The 25,467-nt window shown below is 37.7% G+C and overlaps 2 protein-coding genes across 2 annotated transcripts in view; one reads left to right on the forward strand and one right to left on the reverse strand.

Annotated features, from left to right (window-relative positions):
• The window catches only part of LOC126871186 (protein shuttle craft), a 223,773-nt gene that overhangs the window by 125,678 nt on the left and 72,628 nt on the right, over positions 1 to 25,467 (forward strand). The window lies entirely within an intron of this gene.
• Positions 1 to 25,467, reverse strand: part of LOC126871223 (lachesin-like) — a 257,466-nt gene that overhangs the window by 18,170 nt on the left and 213,829 nt on the right. The window contains exon 4 of the mRNA XM_050629806.1: positions 3,837 to 3,995. Within this exon, the coding sequence (XP_050485763.1) occupies positions 3,837 to 3,995 (159 nt within the window). The remainder of the gene's footprint in view (positions 1 to 3,836; positions 3,996 to 25,467) is intronic.

Consider the following 25,467-nt stretch of genomic DNA (forward strand, 5'->3'; position numbering starts at 1 on the left):
TTTCAGACAGTTTGGTATACGAGCATGAAGTTTTTGAAATGGGCTAGAACAACTTTTTCAGCGTCAGTATATTTCCCGGCAGTACTACCCGGCAATACGATGAAAACTACGTCGAAATTTTCTCCTATAATTTGTTTTGCAAAGTAATCAAAAGCATAGCTGAGTTCACAAATTTTCTCCCCAATTTTAATATAATTTTTAAAGTCACATTTTTTTTTTTGCAATTTCACAGAGTATTAATTTTTATTCAAAGCGATAGATAACATCGAAAAGTGTAAACTGTATCGCGAATAATATACATATATACACATATCAAATGTCAAATGTTTTTAACGGAACGTCATCGTAAAGAACGTAAAGTAGCGCAAAACTTCAAATTCGCAGTCGAACGTTGAAAGGTTTTGGAAAATTCGTCTGTCTGAAAAAACAAACTTTTCTCTTAATTGCTTTACATATATTAGAATATATTATATACATGAATCGTATAAAATCTAATTTAACGATATCTTGTGGATTATACGATTACATAAAAACATAATAGTTTAAAAGCTTTTTACTATCTAAACGAGGAATTTCTCACATTTATCATTTAATACCCGATTACTTGGTTCTTTTATTTAATGTTAGCCTTTGTTCGTTTATCGATTTATATCGAATATATTATATCGTATAAAATTAATTTATTTCTTTGTTTCGCTATTTCTGCGTTCAGCGAAATTGTTTCTCTGACGGAACGCAAACAATTGTTTAAAGTCTAAATCTCGCGTGTTGCGCTACTAGAAAATTAGTTTCGACAGCTATATAAAATGAAATTTTTCGTTCATATGGTCAAAGGCCAAACGGATATTTGCAGGAAACAGACAACCGGCAGTAACACAGTTTTGGTGTTGTCTTGTCCAGCTACAGGTCGGCAAATTCAGTTTACTTATCCGAAAGTCTGGCTAGTCTACGTACGTCGTGTAACCACGATTAAATCTAGCGGAATATTTGTGCCCAGCTAACAAACTGAACGACGTCAAATACGAAAGAACGAAAACTGGCCGAAACCTAACGAGTAACCAGTGACCAGCCCAGCCCTTCGTTACATTTCTTGCGAAACAAATCGCAATTAATCGGTCACGCGGTTCACGCGTTTAAAACGTTTTATCATTGAATTTCGTTTCGACGAAATTTCCAGAGCAATATCCCACTACGATTTCCGAATTCGATTCATCCGAATTTGTCGACCACTCGAGAACAAACAGTTTACATAATTGCAGTTCGTATAGTGAAAGTTGGCCGATTTTCTTCGCTACCTATCGTTTTTCGTTTACACAACAGGAGGTCACGTTCGGATAAGCGAATTAACCAGCATAAAATTTCAATTAATCTGGCATTAACTAAAATTTTGTTCCGATAAATGTCGTTCAAATGGATAGAGTACTACCGTAAACACGCGTTATAATACAATATTGGATTTATTTAAATATTATAACGTCTGAAATTTTCTGCAACGATAGGTATGCGTTCGCTATCGTTCCGTGTATCTGAAAATACGATGGCGATGTTATTGTTGGCAGACTATGAGATGTGGTGGAATATGGAACAAAGTGAAACAACAAAATAAAATAACAAAAAGGATAAAAGGGACAGAAGCAAGAAAAGTTTTATAAAATCTGAAAGCGCACGAAACAATATAAAAACTTCTTTGCTATAAAACTTGATTAAGTATTTGTTTAACAAATTTGTTGTAACAACGTTTCCGCGTTGGTGAGGTAAAAGTAAAGTAAACATTAACGAATTAAATGTAAAATATAAAATGCCAAATGTAAAGTGTAAAATGGAAAGTAAATTATAAAGTAAATAAGACGGTGGAAAATTACTTTTATTAAATTATCTTTATGAAACGAAAGCTTACGAAGAATATATGGTAACTTATTCGCGAAAAAATGAAAAATAACGCTCTGTATATCGTCCGAACGACGATAATGAGCTGAGAAAGAATACCATTTATATATATTTATGTAGATGAAACACCATTTATCTAAAAATAAAATAGATACGTGAAACGTTTAAATTTTCGATAGAAACCCTAAAGACTTTATATCACTAACACAAATATAATGTCGCGAATAATATTGGATTCTTTTTGCGAAGTATCTATTACTGCTAGCAGCGTGTAGAAAACGATATTTCACCGTGCCTCGGTGTTTCCCTTTGTCCCGGTTCTGTCTACTTTAGTTTTGAGCTAAATAAATAGTATCTTTAAACAACATTTACAGACCGACGTAAATAGCAAACAGCGTAAATATCGCGATAAAAGCTTTAAAACGATATGCGTATTTATTTTACTTTTTACGAGGAACCTTATTTCAATCGTTTTCCAATCAAATAGATTATAGTTCTCGAAAATCATTTCTCGAATCGAAACAAATCCTTCGTACAGCCAAATTTTCTATTGAAATCGAGACGGGCCTCGATCTTCGAATTACAATGAGAAGCCGAATCGGTCGTAATTCGTTTTATCTTTGCGAGCAAAGAGAACGTAAGTCGTAGATAATAAAATAAAATTAGGGGACGAGTCATCGACAGCTACGATCGAATACGTACTTATCGCGTAATCTCTGATCGCTGTATCGATCGCTCGGAATATTCATCGATGGAATAAGTTGGAAAGGAGAAGAAACGACGAGGCTGTACTAAATATACGTTGTACTAGATAAACGTTAGTGTCTTAATTTATTTTGCAAGTTACTAGTACTTGTCTCATATTTTCATTTGAATAATTGAAACGACAGAAGCGAGTGTTTTCTTGCTTACGAATGAAATATTTGTCGCGTATTTGATTAACGAAAGTGAGACATTTACGAGAAGCGAAGTTGATCGATTTCGCTTCTGACAGACTCGTATCTTCGATCGCTCGTCGATCGTCATTTAAGATACGAAAGATGAAATTACATAGCGGGCAAGGTGGTGGCGTTTGAACAAACGTCGGTCACAATCCATTCGGTGTTTCATTGTCGGACGCAAAAGTCAGCCACGCGAAACTCGGTACGCATAGCAATCTGCCGGTGTTTGCCAATTTCAATGCAAATATAGCAGATCTTCCCCACCTATGCAAACGTATCACCAGCCTCTAACCTATTGGCCTTGCTCGAACGCGGTGTGTTTGCTCTCACTGGAGATTACAAGACTCGGTTACAGCGAATCTGGCGAATATGCTTCTGCAGCTTAACACCGGCACTTGAAAATCTTCAGTTTGCTCATACAGAGTGAAAGTTGTTACGCGATTGCATGATTACGCGATTACACGAAACGTAATGCTTGTAACGCGTACCGACACTTGTGGATAAGCGTAAACATTCGAGTATAATGCACGATATCGCTGTCGCGCATATGTCGATGAATTTTCTACGCGATGTAATTGAACGCGCGACTAAATGGCAAAAATATTGGCTTTCGAATAATTAGATCGAACGGAATAACCTTTAACGATAAATTCACACTTTCATAGCATCCTTCCTGTTTCTTTATCCGAGAGTCAATTTGATTCTTCGCGAAGAGATTATTGCGCAGAACACTGTGCATTCTTTGTTACGACTTTTCGAAACTTTGTTTCAACGGTTTTAAAAAATTAATAAACGATAGGGTAGAGAAAGTAAAGTAAAGTAGAGTAGAGAAAGAATTATGAAAATTGTTAGAAATTGTGAGCTTTTTAACAATCAAGATATTATCGATGTTACGTATTCGTTGTATCGTTTACGATATTACTTTTGTTCATGGATGAATTTGAAACTATTTAAAATGTATTTTTTGAATTATTGGTCAACGTAAACTCTGATAAGGATTAAACCGACCTTTTCGTCCATTTGCCAAGGGTATTAATTGGCCATCCTCGCGTCGCCAGGTGATGTTAGGTGCCGGTGATCCCGTCGCTTCGCAGTGCAAAGTCACTTTACTGCCTTCTGGTACCACCATGTCTGTGCTCGTTGAATAGTCCAGAATATTTGGAGGAACTTGAAAAAATAAAGGTAGATAGAATTGTCACGCGTGATACTATTACATCTGCGTCATATAATACAAATTATGCGAGACTTAAAATACTTTATCGAATCTTGAAATGATCGTGGCGAATGCGAAGAAAAATCCTCGGCTTAGAGCGATGTATAACGATACATTTCATACAATTATTGGAAGAGGCAATTTAGAACATTCATCTAACAAAATCGGACATTTAATACGTTGCGCGTTACAACTAATACTAGGAATTTACAAACTGAAATATAGAGATAATAGTACTTTTCGATTTATATCGATAATGATTATTTAATGAAAACTTTGAACTCTTTCCTTCGACTCTTTAAACGAATAATTTATTTTTGGACAGAAAAACGACACGACGTAAAGAGTAAAATAATAGTTTCTCATAAATTAATAATTAATAATTGATTTCGTGAAACCTTCTGGAGAGCTACGAAGAAGGAAAATAAAAATTTTACGAACAGATCAATGTTATCGCTTTTAAGGTTAATTCAAAGATCTCGTATTATATTAAACGTTCTATCGACATATCGATACATTATATTAAAAACATTTAAATTCTCTGGATCTATGCACTATTTTTAATAATAATACGCGCGTTAAATGTGACGATAACTTGGAAATCTTTTGACTTTGAAATAGCTCCCGCGCTTATAATATCGTAGCTTCTCTCTAGTTGCAAAATACGTCTGACAATAAACGATCCGTTTCCCTTTGCGACCTATTTCTCACTGCTATGCATTATATCCCTCTTTTCCACTCTGACAACTTACACGTTGCCAAGTCATATCCTGTTTCCAGTGCGCGTCATATCACAAATTGCGTTGAAGAAAAAATTTCCCCGATTAACCGAAGATTATAGTTTTATCGCTAATATTGTTTCAGCCCCTTGAATTATACGGCAATCTGTTTCCCCTGAAAAGATAAAAGACTAACCACTCTTAGAAAAATGTACTCGTTATCCGGATATGGCAATAAAGTAATTTTATATATAGAAGATGATGTAAAAGTTGTAGGTTTACTTAAACTAAATCAAATAACATTTAACCGAGTATCTTACGAATTTAAATACATTTTCCTCACACTGGACGAAACAACGACGAAATTGTTGCACAGCAAGAGTCAGGTTTAAGGAATTTTAATTTCCATATCTTTTTCTGTAACAGCCGCGCGATTTGTTCACGCAATTGGGGTATTTTACAGAGTGCACGACTTTATTACGTATTTATTATTTTATCGCGTAAATTAAAATTGGCCATATCTGTATTTTTAACGTAAAAAGGATGTTAGATTTTTGACACGGTTTACGATTGTTGCGGTTTGATATCGTGCATGGACGGCACTTAGTATCGTTTAGGGGTTTTTTTTTTTTGGAGTTTCGCGCCTAGCTCTCAATCCTCTACGTATGCATCGTAAAGCAGAAATTCCAAAGGGTCAGTTTGTAACGGTAAAAGTTTGGAGAATTTCTCCGCCGCGATGTCGCTAAAAAGTAGCCGCCACTCATCACCGCGGAAAATTGCCCACCCCTAGATAGGAGCTCGTGGGAAGGGAGAAAGCGACCTATACAAGACACGCTGATTGGTAATTTGATTTCGTGAAAACTAGCCAATCAACGTGTATTAATAATTAATAAGGCAACGTCAAGCGGAACGAGGACTTGCCGGGACAGAGAGAAACAAAGCTGTCCAATATAAAACATTTATATAAAATTCTCCGTGATGATATCATTTAACAAAGATATCAAGAAAAATACATTTTTTAACGTGTATATAGATTTGTATCGACGATAACATTGCACGAAAAACATTTATCTTCCTGTACGAGATAATCAGAGGAAAAAATACATTTACATCGTAATAAAAAAGTATCATTAATTTCTAATAATTAATACCAGAAGTTCCATCTAAATTTACAAAAAACAACGATTGTCTCTAACAAATGCGTATGTTTCAAGAGGTTAATAATTAAAAGTTACGTTCGACCGATAAAAATAAACGTATCGTATTTATCCTGGTTATGTTAAAATTTGTAAAAGTTTAAAAAGATCCCTGCGATAATTTAGAACAACTAGTTAAAAACGTCGGGTTTAAAATTATTTTGTTTATTCGCAGTAAGTATTCTTTGTACGTTCGTGGAACAGAAAATTGTCATCTCTGTGATATTCGCGACAAAAGAAATCGGAATTTCGGTCAAAGAGTAAGCACACAACGCGCGCGCGCGCGCACAGAAGGCTTCTTCGAACATTCGTGCCATTCGAGCTGACGTATCCTTTTAAATCTACGTGCAGACGTATATCCAAGATAAGAAGTATGAACTCGCGATTACGTTTGCTTCGTAATTCGGTTTCCAACGGTTACGATACCTATAGAAACGTAGCAAATTTCATTTAGAATCGTACGAGTCGATCTATGGAACAGCTGCGAGTTTATCGCTTAAACGAATAAATTTCTTTCATAATACTGAAGCTTCTTTTGTCTCGATGCTCGTAATTTCGCCTGCAGAGAATTCAGATTTATTAGCATCGCTATCTTAATTTCAAGTAGTCGTAAATTATTCTTTATAATTCCGAGCCATGATTCTACCAGCGCATTCCACGTCTCCACCTTTGTCGAGTACCGACATTGTGCCGGAGAGAACGTTTGATACTTTTACAAGCGCAGTTTCTAGCTTTGTATTGTACATTTTGTATCGTTTTTCGTAACGGGGTCAGCAGGTGTTTTGCGGAAATAAAATTGCAACCTGTTTTCAGTTTACGAAACATAAATTCAGATTTATCAGCGGTAATGATCTGTTACGTCGGATCATAAACATACGTGTCTACGTGATTCGTTTTACGATATTGGACGATGTATCGTCGGTAAAACGTTTAGCATTATCGCAGTAATAGTAACGGTACTTCTGTATTTTACCAATTTATTTCATGGTTAAATAGATAACAATTTTTAGGATAACAGGACTCGTTTCGTGCACGAAGAAACATTCAAGGGAATATATGTTAAATTTATTATTTTTTATAATTAGTCTCCTTTTTTTTCGTGAGTGTATAATATAAAAATATATATGAAGTGAAACCAGTAAATACGAACCTCCAGATATACGCGTATAAACGATAAATTCGCAATTTTCAAAGATCGTATAACGAACAAAACGTACGAAAATCGTTGCAAAGGTGCGAAATCGTCCGGTCCGCCGGTTATTTCTACAAGTTGACATCACACTGACCCCGTGCCATCCAACATCGCATTAGGTCATGCGTGACGTCCCGCATACAAGGAGATCTGAATCTCCATCGCCTCTGTTCTTGCGTGACTACGCGTTTGTATTTAATCGAGAATTATTAATTAATACACGAGAGAATGTTTTCTTTCGGCGTTTGAAGAGCCATACAAGCGCGTTCATAAAACCGTAACACCTTTTAGCCTTGTATCTACATAATCATCGTACATGCGGAGATTTGCTTGCTATTACGTAAATTTATGTGATTGGTGTGTGTATCGCGTAAGGGGCGGGCTTTTCCAAAAAGAAAAAAAGAGAAAGATATAGGAACGTAGAACCAGCAACTTGATACGGCACGTTCCGAGGGAAGAGTAAATTTGAAAGTATAGAAACGCGTAAAACTAGTAACTTGATACGGCACATGTCGAGGAAAGAGTAAATCTAAAAATATAGAAGCGCGTAGAACTAGCAAGCTAATACAGCAAATTTCCGGAATAAGTTAGAAAAATAAATTAAAAGGATAAATTAAAATAAATGTAAAGTATGCGTATATATTGTATATTAAAGATTAATTATTTATTAAAATTTACCTTTAATATCATTCTGAGGTATTTAGAATTTATAATATCGAAGCGTTCATACAAGTAAGAAGAAAGTCATATAGAATAGCGAGATAGATTTTTATGAATTATTTATCAATTATATCTGGTGTCCACACAGACTGGTTGACGTTAATAATTATAATATTACAGCTATTATAATACAGCTTGATAATTTTACTTTTTTACCTAATATTTAAACGAATAAACATGTTTCTGGTTATACAGTGATTACTATACATTACTGTACTGTATACTGTACGATATATATGTATGTATAAGGTATTACGTACGAGATGTATTATGTAAGCGTATTATATAGAGTAAAAATGAAAATTGTAAAGTCAATATCGCGTTGAAATACCATGATAACGCGTAATCTTCGCTTTCTCATTTCTTTTCATCGTCCATGTTATTATCGTGTCGTACTACTTGGCCAGACATCAATTTTGTTATCACCCAGCGGTACTGTTTAGCACCGGAGCGTCATAAGCTTCGAGCGAACACGTGTCAGCCTCGCTACGTAAAACGAAACACAACGAGATTCATAAAATGACAAACGGGGAAATCAATCGGTGTTCCATTCGGTGGCCGGAAATTCGTGTTCGCGTGTACATACGGTCGGCGTTCCCGTATTTTCGAAGCGATAAATCTATCCCTCTCTCATTCGCATTCCGTTTACGGAACGAGTTTCACCGGTTGTCGTAACACTTAACGCAACAATAACGTGCCCCCGAGTTACACTCAACGCCGTCCACGCCGGCTAAGTATATCTGTTCAGCCATAAATTCTACTACGTCGTACGCGCATTCGTTCATACGGCGCGTATATTACACGGACGGGAGTAAAATACACGGCGGATAACTCCGTGCATTCGCGTAAGCGAAGAGACCGTACGATACGCGTAATAAAGAGGAGAACGATAACGGTAACCGACGCAGCTACAACATCAACGGAGACAAAATCGTAACGGATCCCTGTGAATCTCCTCTGGCCACGAGACTTCCAGTTGGAACAATTAAAATCCGGCTCTTTTAACTTGACCTCCGTGTGTCTCCTGTCCAACGGGGTGACTCTTCAAACCCCAAACGCACCGCCGTTTACTTTTGTCGACAACGGAAACGGGCTTTGCATTTAGCTTGCCATTTGCGGAACCGAGAGTTCCTACGTTGGATCGTTTCCATGCACCGAACTTGTTCATAGACAGACAAGTCCTTTATGTCCTATCGTTTTTTTACATTTCTACGGAATTTGTAGGATTCGGCGGTTCGTATTTTTTGCCGGTGATTAACCGTTGCGGTTAAATTAAACGAGATGCGTTTCAATTCTTTGGTGAATTTTACTTTTTTATATCGCGTTATATACGCATAGAGTAGCATAGAGTAGCAGATAAAAATTTCAGGAAACCGAATAGGTGGCTGTTATTAGTAGACCGCGGGTATTTCTTCAAATTCATATTTTTACGACTACAGTTAAACAGATGGAATCCAACTAATGTAATTAGAGATTTGTTTGATATATTAAATATAGCAATATAACGACGTGTAATTCGCCTTGGATATTTCACATGTACATACATTCTTCTACATCGTGCGTGCTGATAGATCTTTATGTACCGAAGATTGGTTTTCATTTAATCGTTTCCAAGGAATTTAGGAGGAGGAGAACACACTTTGTCTATTATCGTCGATTAAACTGTATAGCTAGACGGTTCGAGATAAAGAAACAAATGCGAATTAACGTAAAAATGAATTCACCGATTAACAATTTGAAAACGGATTCAGCATTAAAAATGTAATAGGTCGGAAGTCAATTTTCTCTGGGATCTATCTAAAGCGAAAGCGCACACTCGCGTATCATAGACGGATATACGATATTATAAATACACATGCATCGAGCAACTAGACATCTCGCTATCTTCCATTCGCCTATGTCGATTATAGGCGCGCTGACTCTCTCCTCCGTTCTTTCTTTCCAGCTTGCTTTTCCTCCCAGAGCGTCGAATAAACGCGTCCCTGGCGAGTAATGTCTTACCGGATTCGCCTACATGCGAATCGGCCGGAAGCTAGTGCGGTTAGCAGGGAAAGGAGAGAACAGGTGGAGGGCGAAGGGTCGTTCGGGGGATGAAGTCGATTTTATTCCGCCCTACGGCCGGAACTCGATTTGCGGTTGAGTACCCGTATGGGTGATGCTGAATTGGCGGGTCAAAGCCACCCGGTTAGTCTATCGATGCCCTCCCACTTGTACGCTATCCCCGTTCACTCTGCCGTTCTACCACTCTCTTCCTCCCCGCGTTCGTTTCCCTCGCAGTGCTCGCGAAACGTCCATACGCTCGTTCCAACTCGTACGCTTACCCTCTAACCATACGGTGACGTACACGCGCTGTTTGAAACCCGCTGGCTACCTAACACCTGCTAACTCGATGCGATCGAATTAGATACGGAGACACGCGGTACTCCGTCGAAACGACGAAAGCCAACGCGCGAAGGAAGCGCGTTCGAGATTAACGTACAGCTTCGCGTTTAGTTTCCCGATGCTACTTCCGATCCCGCCATACCAGTCGTAACGACGGTTTCGTGATATTTACTCGCAGTTTGAACGTTGCTTTTTCCAGATGGTGTGATGCTTTCGCCGTCAAAGATTAAGCGAGAATGACGTTTACAAGTGGTTGCTTTGGCATACGGAAGTCCGTTAGCTTCCACTTTTGTTCCCATCGCTAGGTTGTATTTAGATGGATTTAGTTGAATCCATGGCCGATGATCGAGCCAATTTCGTTTTATAATAATTGTAACAAAAGTATTGGTTAATATACAGTATTTTTAGTTTAATATAAGATCGACAAATTAAAATCCTGATTGTTTACCACCGTTTACACCTTGAACAACTTTAGCTATGATATTTACGATTATAATTCCCTATTTCCGCTATGTGATAGGAAAATGTACTCGCGGAATGCTATTGTTTTAGAAGCGACAAAATTGGTTAGCCAGTTGGATAGAACGATAACAGGAAAATATAGCGTAGCTACAATTCCGGGCTGTAAATATGAAATATTCGCATAGGCCGGTATTGATACGGATGATCAAGCATTTGAAAGTTAAAGTGTTAATTTCGAAGGACGTTAAAGTGGCATGTAACGGCAAAATGTAACTAAAAAATTAGAATTTATACGCAACGCGACGTAAGAGGGATCGAAACGGACAAGTAACTACCGGCGCACGAACAACCTCGAATTTTTACGTGTATAATGGGAAAATATATGGCGAATATTTAAAGTTACAGAGTTATTTTACTCTTATCGTAAACGTAATTGACATTGCTCTGGGTTATTCAACGGGGCCTGAAGAATTACTCCTATTCACCTAACGATCTAAATATAGAATGGCTATTCCGTTTAGCTACAGCGATCGTCTTTGTCAGTTCAAAACGCTATAAATGCGTCTCTGGTGTGACGACATATTTCTTCATCTTCGGATTAATACGTTTGACCATCTACGGTAACGTAATATATTCGTAACAAAGAAGCTTCCAATTACGCGTTCAATTACGAAAAGTATATTCCCGTCTGACTAATATGTTGGCTTTGTGTCAATCCCTCTTAATTATTTCCGTAGCATTACTAACGAAGATAAGCGTGTAATCGATCAATCAAGTACAAACGATTTAAATAGAAAATCGAAAATTTTATTTATCGGAGCTTTTATTTGCAGACAGAATGTAGAATGTATTTATACGAATACGTCGTTTTGCGACGTTCTACGGCAAGCTAGACGATAAATAGCTTTTATCGAAAAAGATCAACCAACTGAATCGATCTGAATCTGTTTCGTTTATTTCATTTCTCTTTCGTTTTCGATACGACGGTACAGTCGTTTCGCCGAAGACACTTTATAGCCCACTTTCGTTATGGATTAAAGTGAATTCGATGGAGAGTGAAAAGGTAGACGAGATACGACACCAAAAGTGCCATCGATATGGCATTTTTGGCTATATTTGGCTTCTCGATGGTAATAAATGGCAAAAAATACGATGTAACAGGTTATAGTATACTTAACCGATAGTTAATCATTGGTAATTTTTTATAACTGATAATTTCCATAAATATATGATATACAAATCATTAATCGTAGCAAAAGTACGCATTTTTTTAATAACATTTTTTGTATCTAAACACGCTTATTTCGATAAGGTAACGCTGTAACATAAGTTGACATGTTTGGTTTATATAGAAAATTTTGACTTTCTTTTTTTTTTTTATTAACATCAAACGAAGTAGCTACATAACGTTAAGATTGTTATTTGCTTTTTATCGACTGAGTATTAGATGTAGCGGTATGGTAATTACACTGGCCTGTCTGAAATGAAATTAAAAGAACAAAATGATTTATTTATAAAGTTTCAAAGAGGGATTGAGCGATTCGATTACGATAAACTAGTTGAGCAGGCTACTTGCGAGACTTGATTCGTAATGGCGAAGTAAGATTCGCGATAAAGATAGACTCCAGGGAAATTAGACTATCTGCTCTAAACAAAAACGCAAATCGGGATATATGTTCCCCTATATATTCGATCATTATTCGGCGATCAAAAGAAACAAATATAGCGAGACTTAACTTTGGGGAAAAATATTTGAAATTCGTTATCTTGGCGTGGTGCTAGAATACGTCAAGCGGTTTAATGAGATACGTAAAAGATACGTACAAGTATCGAGTAACGTATAGTTGTAAATGTAAAATCTTCAATTACGCGTGTGATAAATTACCGTATGTCTCAGAGTCGAATAATCCAAGTTTGTGAATGCGATGTACGAGTAAAATTAACCAAAAGACGTAACTATTGTACGCGTAACGTCTAAGAAGTTTAGAACTGCTTGTACATAATCTATATTCGACGACCTCTCTCTCTCTTTCTCTCTCTCTCTCTCTTAGGACTTAATGTAACGTTTTATATGCATCATAATATCGAGACTGTTCTCGGATTTAATTAACGGCTGATGGAATTTTCTTTGAGAAGGATTTCCTCGATATATCTCGCGAAGGAACATCTTTGAAACTGTGTTGTATCCTTAAAACGAAGCTGATGACAAGGGCGAAAAGCACAGCACGATCCGCGTATAATTTATAATCGTTAACAAGGGAATTTTTCTCCGGCCATTATCCCTTTTGTCTAGGGGGCGAGGTAGGTCTGTTAGTTCGAAAGCAACTTCTTGCATCCTGCATCAATCTGAATCTGGCTCGTTTATTCTGTGCCGTGCTTCCATCGCTTCTACACTCGCCGGAATTCACCCTTTTCCAGCGTAACCGAGGCGGTAGCTTCGTGAAACGTCCTTCCTACCGATCACACTGACATTTCGTGCCAGCCCGGCTAGGATTGAAACCAGATGGTTGAAAAAGTGCCGTTCACTGAACGATCACCGCAACCCGAGCGTGGCTTAATTTCGATGCGTAAAGCGAACGATCGTTCGATACTTTCGCGTGCGCCACTGGACATGGCATGTACAAAAATAAAGGATTCGTTATTGAGTCCGAACGATATTGTAACCTGTGCAGCGGACTACCACGCGGGACAGCGTCTAATAAATTTCCCTCGAATAAAGGGTCTCGGTTAAGTTCCGTTCTATCTGCACGAGGAAGCTAGCGACAACGCAAGAAAAAAGTAATAGCTTTTTATAGAACAGCCGTTTGTTTCCATTATCAAAATTGGACGGTTGGTGTACATACGACTGATTAGCTTAATTGCACGCGATAACAGAAAATGTGACAAGTTATTACTCACCGATAAAAGTTTGGTAGCTTTTACCGGATGGTATCGTTCGCATGTGATATTCCTTTTCGTAATTACGTAATTGGTTATGTTTGGCTAAAAATATATGTACACAATCTTTTTCTACCGCATATTCAGCGTGTTTCGTTTCTCCTCGTCTCTTCTCGTTTTAAAATACCTAATATGGAAAAAACTCCTGTCTTCCATTTGATTAAATCGTTAACCGTAAATTTTATGTACCTCACTGTTGTTGCCGTTGTTGTTGTTGTTGTTATCGTTATTCGAAGTCGCATCAACTGCAAGGTTATTAATTGCAGACACGCGAGACTTACAGTTTTGGGTGGATCCCGAATCGCTGGAAACCAGAAGAAACCGCGCTGAAATAAACACGATACAACTACGAATATCGACGGAGTCGCAGAGGTGCCGACTGAGACTAGGAATTCGGACCAAAGACCCTCCGGTAATTGTTAAAACGATACTTGTAAAATGTTAGCTTTTAGTTTCGTTCTCTTTCGCGTCTCTTATTGAGATAGATACATCTTATGTACGTTTGATTCTCTACCCAATTACAATATGTATATATAATAAAATAATAAAATATAAATTTAAGTAAAACACGAGTGTCTCGAGATACGAATGAGACGAGATGAGACGTATAGAAGAGAGCCATTTAGTCGTAGATTATGAACACAGTAACATAAATAACCGTCATGTGGAAGGAACGCTTCGGCCGTAAATAAAGCTTCGTTACGTAAAGAGCGACGTGTTCGATTTTTATTTATGAGCAAATATAACATTTGGATAAAACATTATCACGGTTGGATCTAAATCTCGATACAAGAGAAAACGTGACTCTTAAGTTAATTTGAAAAGATATTTCTAAACATCGTCGGTAAAAATTCGTTCTGTCGAAGACTACGTGTAATCGTCTTTTTTTTTTTTATAAACGTAGAACAACGGAATATTTGTAATTGCAAGCGATGGCAAAGGTGGTCGAATTTTGTATTTCTGTCATAGTAAGAAAGGTTCTTTGATAGTTTGAACGCAGTATGACGTGGATAATATTCGTCGTAATATTAAAATTAACAAATTACCATGCAGTTTTGAATTTTCAAACGAAAAATAGTTTCTTTCTGTTTGCTGTTACTTAGCAGTATACCTATGCGAGAACCACTTGCAATCACGGAAAAAGGAACTACATCCTCGGCAGAGCTAAACTCTATTGCGGCCAGAATACAGAAACGAAGCACTTTATCACATATAAAATATGCAACTTACAAGTTTGATGCTACCAGCAAGCTGGATATTCCCACAAGAAGATTATAAAAGTGACATGAGCAAGTTAGTTTCTATATTTCGTGAACAACTAGTTTGTATAGAAATTTCGCACAACGTGAAATTTCCATCTATTATGGAACCAGATTAATTGTTTTTAAAGGAACTCGACAAATTAATCAACCGTGTTATAAATCATAAATAAATGAGGTAAAAGTCAACGTGCTAAATAATCGTACGATATTTTAAATCGTTTCTCCGTTTTCCGTAATTCCGTAATTTATCATTTGTAGTGTAATCTGAATTTTCACAGCGTGTTTCGAAATCATGGAATAATTACTCTAAAATTCGTCGAAAATTTTTCGCTGAACATTGTGCTTCCACAAACAAAACCGTTGCTGCTTTTAATCAGAACTTTGTTGTCTCGACACTTGCAATTTCATATCCAGCCTGAATATTCATAAACTTAAATTCGTTACGCCGCGCAAAGAGGCGTTTTACGTGTTATTTCTTTGTCGAAACGTTAAAACGAAAATAAAAATTCAATGACGCGTTTTCAAGAACAATACGCCAAGCCGTTTCTTTGCAACGTTATCAGTTTGCGTTGCATTAAATCTACGAATCGATACGACGGTATAATATGACGTGTAACTCAACGTTAGCTTTGATTTTAAACAGCTTAATTATACCCTCTGCGATATTATGAATAATCCTGGATGTTAAGAGTTGATGGTAATTAGCTGTTAATAATTATAAATAAAATAACAAATTGGATGATAATGTATAATTAAATATACGATAAAGAAGAAAAACACGGCATTAGCTGTCAACAAAGGATAATATAAATACACTAGCTGGCGAAAAGCGATCAATGTTTGCGACAGGAGTATAAGTATTTGGAAATATCGGAGCCACGCGTTTAATACGATAATGGAGGTTTTATACGATTGCTGGAGAGCAGCGAAGAATCGTAATATTCTAATATAAACTGTGATTTAAAACTAGGCATTACGAATTAAAAGCCATCCTCTTTCGTACGAAATACTCCGATAATCGCTTTTAATTCGTTCAAACGGAAAGAATGGAGAATTTACTTTGGAAGGAATATCAAGCGATCCGTGTGATTAATTTTCAGTATAACGCTTAGTTAGCAACAATGAAAACGTTCGATTACGTTCGCTCAAAACGGATTCTTCTTTTAGCCTGATCTCAAGCACTCGCGCTACTTCTTTCGCGTATCTTTAAACAGGGAGGAATACCCGCAGGAAGAGGAAGAAAATACCGATTAGAGTGGCAGAAAATTAACATCTTCCGGTAATTTTTCACGCGTGTAGCTGTACTTGTCGAATAGCTCGATTCGATTTTGCGACATATTAAAACTCTGCCTCTAAAGTAGGTTATTTATCTTGATAGAGCGATGTAAGCCAAACGATCTCTAATGTTGCAACTATTATACATACAGCGGATCTGAATATCCATCGTATAATGTAAGTTCGCATAGTGGTGGTTCGCTGATTTCCCCTGTCACTACGATTATACGATTATACGTTTATACCTGTATAACAAGTAATAATACGTTCAGGCAAACGAATTCAATTGGCAGAACTTTAATCGGTCGCTAATTCAAATTTCGTTGCAATAAACGGCGCTCTGCTGTAACTGACTTAGCTAAAAGATACCACCAATTTTTACGTCAGTGTGCGATTACAACGACCGATATGTCGCAACCTTTATATTATTCGATATATTAGCATTAGCGTCGTACAACCTATACCAACGATCGTCCGATCAATCTCACTGTCATACCGAACGTATTAACGAATCTTTTTATATGTTCGATAACAACGTTCGAGCGCGCACGAATTGCTCGATTTTCGATCGCGCATCTATCAAACAAAAAGATAACGTTTAGAAAAATGTGATCAAAGCCACGCCTCGTTCATAGGGTCATTATAAAATCGGCCACTGATCGTTTTAGTCGTGACAAGTTTGGAAATTTTGTCCATCTTCGAAATCGATCTCTTGCACGGTCGATTCGTAGGAGCAAATAAACGCACAAAGGATTATCAGCGCAACGGTGTATCGATGTTAAACGTTACATCGCAGAGAGAAATACTGGGACTGGGGACAGTGATTTTGTCTGGATACGCGTGCGTGTCGGGCCGCGCGTATATCCAATCAGCGCGGACTCGCTCGTTGAAAAATATTGAAACCTATGGCCGCAGAGAGAAAGCTCCTTTCTCACGTGTCGTAGAACAAATTGGATTTATAAATAAATCGTAGCCCATTTATTTTCGCCGCACAAAAGCTTCGATGGTTGCGTACCGGTACGCCAAATAAACGATTAAAACGTACGTATGACCGCTTGAACGTAGCGTTTGCGGATTACCCCGACACGTGTAAGCTAGTGTCTCTCTGTGGCTAGGCTATATTCGGAAAAGCAGACACCGCAGTTCATCGCGATTAACGCGCGTATCATGCTGGCACGCACGCACATAATGACTCATACACGCCGCTCGTCATACACTTGTTCTAACGCTGATAAAAAACGCTTTATTCACCGACAACTCGCTTTGACCCCCTTTGTTCTTCTACTTTTTTCGTCACAACTCTCTTTCATTTACGAACGTCACGAACAATACAGTCGCTTTGTGCTTCGCAACGAAGTATCCCTGAATTTCAATCGCTTTCGTTCGCCGGACGAGCTTCGATATTACGATTTCCCGATTAATTCGTCACAAGGGTTTCAAGTATTTCGAATGTCCGGTTACATCTTCGATAAATATAAGACATATGTATATGTAAATAAAGAGTTAAAAACACGTGGAAGCGAAGATATTATATACGCGAAAATGAATTTTTATCCTTACGGGCTACACTGGGTCGTGCGACTGGGTTCAATTCTTTATTAACGATTGAGAATAGGCTGACGATCTCGCCACTCTCTCAATGCGCTGCTGATATACTTAATTAATAAATGACTAGCAAAGTAAATCGACCGATAAAACGGCTTGATTCCCACGTTTGACAAACGCGATCGAATAATTATTGTACAAATGTTATCTCTGTACCAGCAGATTATTCTTAACGACGTACCATTGTCATCAATGATTAACAAAGGATCAGATATTAAAAATGTTGATGTGAAATGTGAATGTAAATGACGATACCAGGTAGTACGTTTTGTGATTTGTATCAAAAAGTGTGATCTAGAAATTCTCTGCAATGGCGAAAGGCTAATCTGATTTGTCGCGCGATCATGCAGGCACGAGCGTCATAGGCAGATGAATGGTATTTTCGCGATATACGGATATAGAATGAGAGTTATTTCAACGTAAACGAAGCATTGTGTTTATAGATAATATTACAAATTTCCAATCATCGATACGAATGCAATTTCCAATCGTATTATCGAATTACCAAGTAGTTGCCACTTCATAATTCGATTCTACAACGGTTACTCGTACAATCGACCGTCGTGCCTTTTCGAAATTAATTTTTGAATTTGAATCGCTATGAATACTTGCCGTTTAAACTCGTTTGCTTTAATTAAGCAACGTCGATCCTAATTAATTATCTATTTAATTAACGAAGGCTATATATGTCCAACCAAGGATTTTATTAATGCTAGTCGAAGACACCTTATATCGCCGATTGATTACTCGTTTGTGTACGTGTATAGACGATGTCTATTTTGACGTTTAATTTCCTGGTTAAGGAGAAACCTTACGTGACAACGGACTGTCGGTTAATTAGCACGTTCGAGCTTGCCGTGACTTCGTGAATAATTCAAAGTGTCTTGCGTTGCATTCGCGGCCTATCGAGTGTGCCGATAGGTTACTCGCGACGTCTACATCTTGCGCGTTCGAATAAGCTCGTTTGAGCGACTATTACCTGCTAAAATAGATCGGTTTATAGAGTCGTCAAAAGGTTCGATCGATTTCGACGTGTACACCTGCAGTACGTGCTCCCTAATCATCGTTGTTGTATTTGGCGAATACGGAATACTGTGTCAGTGTTACACAAAGTACGGGATACCGCGTCATCCAGTGCTTAATTAGATGCCACGATGAAGCCGTGAATTGCTCGTAACCGGCAGTTCAATAACGAGATACAAGGCGAAAGTAAGACGAAACAAAACGGAGAAAAGGAAAAGAAGGCCCAGATAATGGATTATCGTTATGGATGGTAGGTTGCTTGCTAGACAGAAAGGGAATAAAATGGATCGGACGTGAAAGATAGATTCGACAAGTGCCATTTATATTATATTAAATCATCGCGTTTCTCTTCTAACAGTGATGAACAAACCCGTACACGCTTTATCAAACTTTCAAGAATATTCACGTCGATCCAGGTACACGATATTGTATTACGAGCAATCGAGTGATATTTAAAAGACAAGGTCGTATGTTTTTGCGCTCTGTTATCTTCGAGGATTTCAAAAACTGTAAAAGGATGTTTGTAGGATTTCGAAAAATAACGTACAACGTTAACTCCCATGTATCGTTCTCCGTCGGTCGTAACGCAATATCGTGTATCCGAATCGACGTGAACGCTCTTGCAAATTTGTTCATGTACGCGCTTTAAGCAGATACAGCACAGTAGATCACATTCGATTATTGTCTTTTTAGTACAAAACTAAATCAGAGGATGAATATGCATAAAAACGTCGCAACTTGGTTTCTTTTATGAATTACAAAAGTTTGCCACTTTCTTGATCCGATAAATTAGAATAAATATTCAGTTGCAACGCTAAATGTCTGCGTGTATTTCATATATACAGGTTTTTCGAATTCTTCGAGCAGGGACTGCTGGAACAAATCAGTTACAAGCGCAATGGAAAACTTTCGATTCTTGATTTTTTGATTGAAGCGTTTCTGATTCGTTAGATGACATGATGACACGAATACAAAAAAATCCACCATGGTTTTAACCGAGTAAGCTGTACGGTCATTTTAGTTATTTTGGTTTCCCTCGTGTCTGTCAGTTCCATGGAATTTTTATGGAAATAGACAGTGACTCTGTGAAATAAATCAAATCTATCGAGCAAAATGGGTGAAACCGAAGCACTTTCAAAATTTATACGCCCTTATACTGTGATATGGTTTCACGAGTTTCCCGCCCAACAGACCAACGAGTCTACTCTTATTAGTAATCCAGTGCTGTGATCAGAAGTATCCCACATCGCCGTGTCGTGAATTTCATCGTCGCACACTTTTATACTAACACACTTATACCCCATGATATACTGAGATTGATTTTTGAATTGGGAACATGCCATCGAAATTATGAAGACCATCGTCCAATGGCTATAGAATTGCGTCGATTAATGCGGAGATGGAAATATTAATTAAAACGCAACGTTTGAAATATCACCGAAATTACCGAGTCGGTAAATTGGATAATTTATTCTTCGAATAAAGTCTTGTCATAAATTACAAGCTTATATGTTTTGTAGAATTAATTATTTCGATATGAAATAATATTTGGATACTTAAATACGAATGTTCCTACACAATATTATGGTGTAATACGTGCAATAATTAGGAAAGTTCATACTAGATTCCGACATATGAAACGTCTCATCGTGTTATATCAATTTTTTAATTAATTATTACTTATTGCGAATATGTAGCGATGACGTTTATTTATCTGGAAACTCGTTCGCGCTTCCTGTTCCGTGAGGTGTATTTTACCGCGTATTGTATATTCAAGCAGTTTCTGCACTGGCCAGACAAGTAGAACAAAGAGATCTGCCATTTTTTTCGAAGAGAGAGGCAAGAGGAAGACGTAGACCGTTTTATTATGTATTTGGTGGTATGTATATTTCGTTGCTGTGGGTTGTGGCTGGATAACGAGGAAAATCTCTCCCCCCCCCCCTGCCATCTCTCTCTCTCTCTCTCTCTCTCTCTCTCTAGTTACTCCTCGGTTCCCATTCGTTTTTTCGTTCTTTCTTTCGTTTTTTGCTCTCAGACATTGCTTGTGTTTTCTGTGACGACTTCTGGACAATTTTCTCCACCGGAAGATATTTTCCGTCACGGTCCGTTGCTATCTTGTTATCTGCTAAGGAAGCAGACGAAAAATGGAGAAACACGAAAATAAGAAGGCGGTGGGGAAGTCAAAAGGCCAAGAAGGCCAAGAAGGCCAAGAAGAAGGGGGGAGGAAAAGGCCGTTAGAAAAGAATACAAAGGAAGGAAAAGCAGTCAGGAGAAGGGACGGGTGACGGTGGAGAGGTAAAAATGCGATTGGAACGGCGATGTGGCGGAGGAAACGCGAAAAGTTCGACACCCAAAACGAGCATCGAGTTCAGGGAACGATAGATCACTTCGCTGAGACACACGATCTGCAGGACAATTCAACGACCCAATCGAAATTGTTCGACTGCTGGCAATACGTAGCCAGGATGCATGGGTTCCGAGTGTGTTTACTTACTTGGTACATAAAGCACAAGCTTGACTGCCTCTCGTATAGATCACTAAATGCGTCATATCCCTGCAGGCTACGTAGAAACGTTCGAAACAACGATAAGATCTCGACAGCTTGATAAAATTGACCTAGTACGGTAACGTAGATTTATAACTTCGTTAATACCGGAACATTCTTAATGTTCCTTTTCATAGTTTTGTTTAAGAACGTTAATTTGTATTATAACGTGTAAACAGATATACGTGTGTAACTGTGCAGATTATTAGAAACGAGTGCTGGAAATTATTCCTCGAAACGATAAATGAAACGTAATGTCCGTATCTAGATAAAATCTTTAATTCGCATAATTCTGAGTTGTGTAATGGTTGGAATTCTAAAATAGGGTATCTTCTCGTATACGTGAAGAGTAAAGACGTTTACAGGAATACTTTACTCGTTTCTAGAAACTGTTATCCCGTTTCACGTATTCGTGTATATTATTTTAAATATTATTTTCAAGGTATACCATAAACAATATCGCGTAAAAAGATCGATAAATTATGCTGACATGCGTATCTTTTTGCTTAATCTTATCGTAGTAGGTACGTTTAAACGCGGATTTTGATTCGACTATGAAATTTGAAGTTTGCTGTTAAATACACGCGCAAAGATTAATAGCGTGTTTTCCGAATTACAATGTAACCAATAAAACGAGATAAGATAACGCGTTAGATAGATGCTAAATTTTCCAAACTTTGTATTTCGCAGTATGCGTTATACGGTATAAAAGCGATACAAATGCATAACTATTATTTTAATTAGATTCGTTGGAATATATAGGATCTTTCGTCCGGCGAATAGTCAGATTACATTGTTGCGTAAAATGCTTAACTTGGAAGCGGCGCTCGCGAGTACATTTTGTTCTATATAAAGAAGCTATTAATTATACTTGACAATGAAAGTTTTGTCTATCCATACGCAACACTGCGATCGAAGAAAGTTTATCGCGATATATTAGTCTGTTTAGAAGCGACGAGGGAACATCGTGTTGGCAAATGTATTAGCAGGAAATTCAAGAGAAAAGAAGCAGGTACACAAAGAGCGTAGTTTAAGCGCGTTGGATAGCACAGGCTCCATTGAGTACGCGAAGAAATCTCGAAGATAGGGTTCACGGTGGATTTACGGCGTGACGGTCGCTGGCGAAGCGTGATATTTGCACCTTTAAAACGGGTAATCCACGGGTTCTTCACGGCTGATTACTTGGCCGTACGGCGGAGAATCGGATGGTTTTCTTGGTTGCTCGAGTAGCGTTCCAGATTGTGCGCATTTCGCGATATTAGAGGAAAAGTAATGGCACTGAGTGGCAACGCGGGAGGAGCCTGCCTCCTCTGGCTAAAAGTACCACGGCAAGAGGTTGGATCAACAGCTCGAAAGATGAGAAGAAGTGGTTAACGTGCAGCTTAACCCTCCCCGAGCCACGTAATGAATAACAACGGCATGAAGTGTTTGCCACGGGCAACAAGGAAGAACTTTCCAGCAAACTCTCTCGCTCTCTCTCTCTCTTTCTCCTCTGTTTACAAGGTTTAATTAGGGTGTTTCAATTGGGACAAGCGCGATGCCCACTACAACGCAATGTGTAGAATAATTCGTTTAATAATGCGCTTTGCGCTTTGACCCTCGGCTTCTCATAGTACGAAAACGCTCTCCTACGGTACTGTCTAGCTAATAGAACTCAGGAAACTAAGGAACTATAATTATTGCACATTGATCGTCGAATATTTTGGGATATCGATGGGAAAGTTTTTTGCTTTGGCACGTCGAATAACGATTATTTTTGTATTGTACGAACTACATGAATAGCTTGTTTAAAGCAGTAAGGTACGTTCGCCACCCGAATAGGCTTTTGGTCTCTTTACGATGATTGTGAGCAAGCAACGCAAAAATAAACTTCAAAAGATTCTTTGTTTACCATATATATGCAATAAATATATTTGAACGTGGTAGGTACACGGCTAAGGACACGAAGCAACTTTTATCGCTGGATTTTTCACACATGTTCATTAACAAAACTGCGTATCACGAAGGTAGCAATTATGACGTAAATTTATCAAGTAACAAAAATACATTTAGCTTGATAATTGCAAAGGAAATTCAGCTTCATACAACGCGAATTTTTGTAACGTTCTTCGTCGAGCGCGTATTGAACGTTCGTAGATCTTGGCGCATACGTGTATGTAGATGTTTGCAGGTCTGGAATATAATTAACGATAATTGTATTGTTATATTCGATCGATGTTTTACTTGTGGTTCTTCGGGTAGGCAATGAAACTCTGGTACAGGCAGTTCGAATCTTGAAAATCGTGTAACTTTACGCGCGACATAATTCACCTGCACAACGGTTTCGACGGTTACAACGATGATCGTTCAATTTTGCTTCTCAATATTATCCTATAGAATTAACAAGCGTAGCTATGATATGATACGAAGGTATGAAATTTACGATGTTATACATATTTGACAGTTTCTATGAATCTTTGTTTGCTATATCATGCAAACGTTATAACGTATCTTATCGAACAAACGCATAGCTGATACTGGTCATTATGAAATTAATATCGAGGAATCACCCTACAAAATACGTTCTCCTATGTATCCGATAAAAAGTAAAAATATAGAAAAACCAATAATCTCAGTCTGAAAAGAGAGCAAATGCCATAAACGTTATTCTATGTTCCGTGTGTAAAAGAACGTTGTTATAAATTATGCAGAAGTATGGATATTTAATATTTTTGCTATAGAGAAATTCACTGGTTTGCCTTTGGTGATCGAGCCGATACTTCAAAGAACGGATACTTTGTGCAATTTTAATGGTTCATTTCACTGTATCGTATGTGAGAGGCATATGTAATATTTACATGCCACGATATGGTGTACTTGCAATAAAATCAGTTCGACAGTCTCGCTTTTGCACACTTTATATTCGTGGATAAAGATACTGACGAAACTAGAATGGACTTGCAAAGCGTACAGCGGAAAGTTGCCAACTTCTTTACCAAATAGGTTACAGGGGGTAAGAAATTCCGCTAACTTAAGATCATTTGAACTCTCGTGTGTAAAATTCAACGAGACGTTTCACGTGAAAGAAATTTTAATGCGCAATTTGTTTCGAGAGAAAGTCAAGTGTCTCGGTGAAAATACATATGCATATGGAAACTAGGACGGTCCTTTAATCGTATACAAAATAAGTTTACCCTGTTCACCTTGCTTTATACGAAATTTCTTCGCCAACAATTTCGCGCAAAATATTTTCAAACGATCTTGCGACCAATTACAGCTTTCAAGAAATTCTTAATACGCGACATATGACGCGACTTTCTAGCGAAACGTTTCCCGTATATCTTATAAAACTATTTTTATCAATTTTACGTTGCCAGATCGCGCTATGAATTGTGCCAGAGCACTAGAAAATAAAATTATAATATCGCGAAATACGTATTTGTTACATCTGTGCTAACTGTTAAAGTAATTATTAATACTCGTTATAGTAATTATTTATACGATATTGCAATTCCACGCATCGAGTTATATATAAAAAACTACTTTTCGTGGACTGTACGATTATGAAAGATGTTTAGGTACAACGGAGGATCGTGCGTCGTTGTCAATTAAATTGAACGAATACTACGAAATACGAAGTGTCTCGAATCTGAACCCTTATTCCCCTTCGCACGAGAGTAAAATGCACGAAAATTCTTTTCTCCGCAGAAAGATCAAAGGCAGATCGAAACGCCGAATCGTTTGTATGTTCTAGAAGATTAGTGGTTCTCTTGGCAAGATTTTTTTATCTCTTTGCTCAAAGATATCTAAAGTATACAAATTAAAGTTACAACATTTAATAACTGAAACAAATCTGAAATATTTAGATCCCATTTCTTCGACTATAGTCATGCAAATATGAAATTGTATAAACATCCTTAGTCAAGAGATAACGATAATAGTTAACGATTGTGCAAAGTTGCGTGGCAAGTGGCAGAAGCGTAATTAACTATGTTACCGATGCGTCCGCCTGAAAGTGTTAATTTTCCAACAAATATTTTAATGAGTAAAGTTGGCGACTCGATGGTTTAGCGTATTATTTTAAAGGAATCCGCACGCGAATTGGAAACAAGTGCTTGAACACGAATCT

Source organism: Bombus huntii, chromosome 11 (genome assembly GCF_024542735.1).
Source record: "Bombus huntii isolate Logan2020A chromosome 11, iyBomHunt1.1, whole genome shotgun sequence".
In the NCBI taxonomy this organism is placed as follows: Eukaryota; Metazoa; Arthropoda; class Insecta; order Hymenoptera; family Apidae; genus Bombus; species Bombus huntii.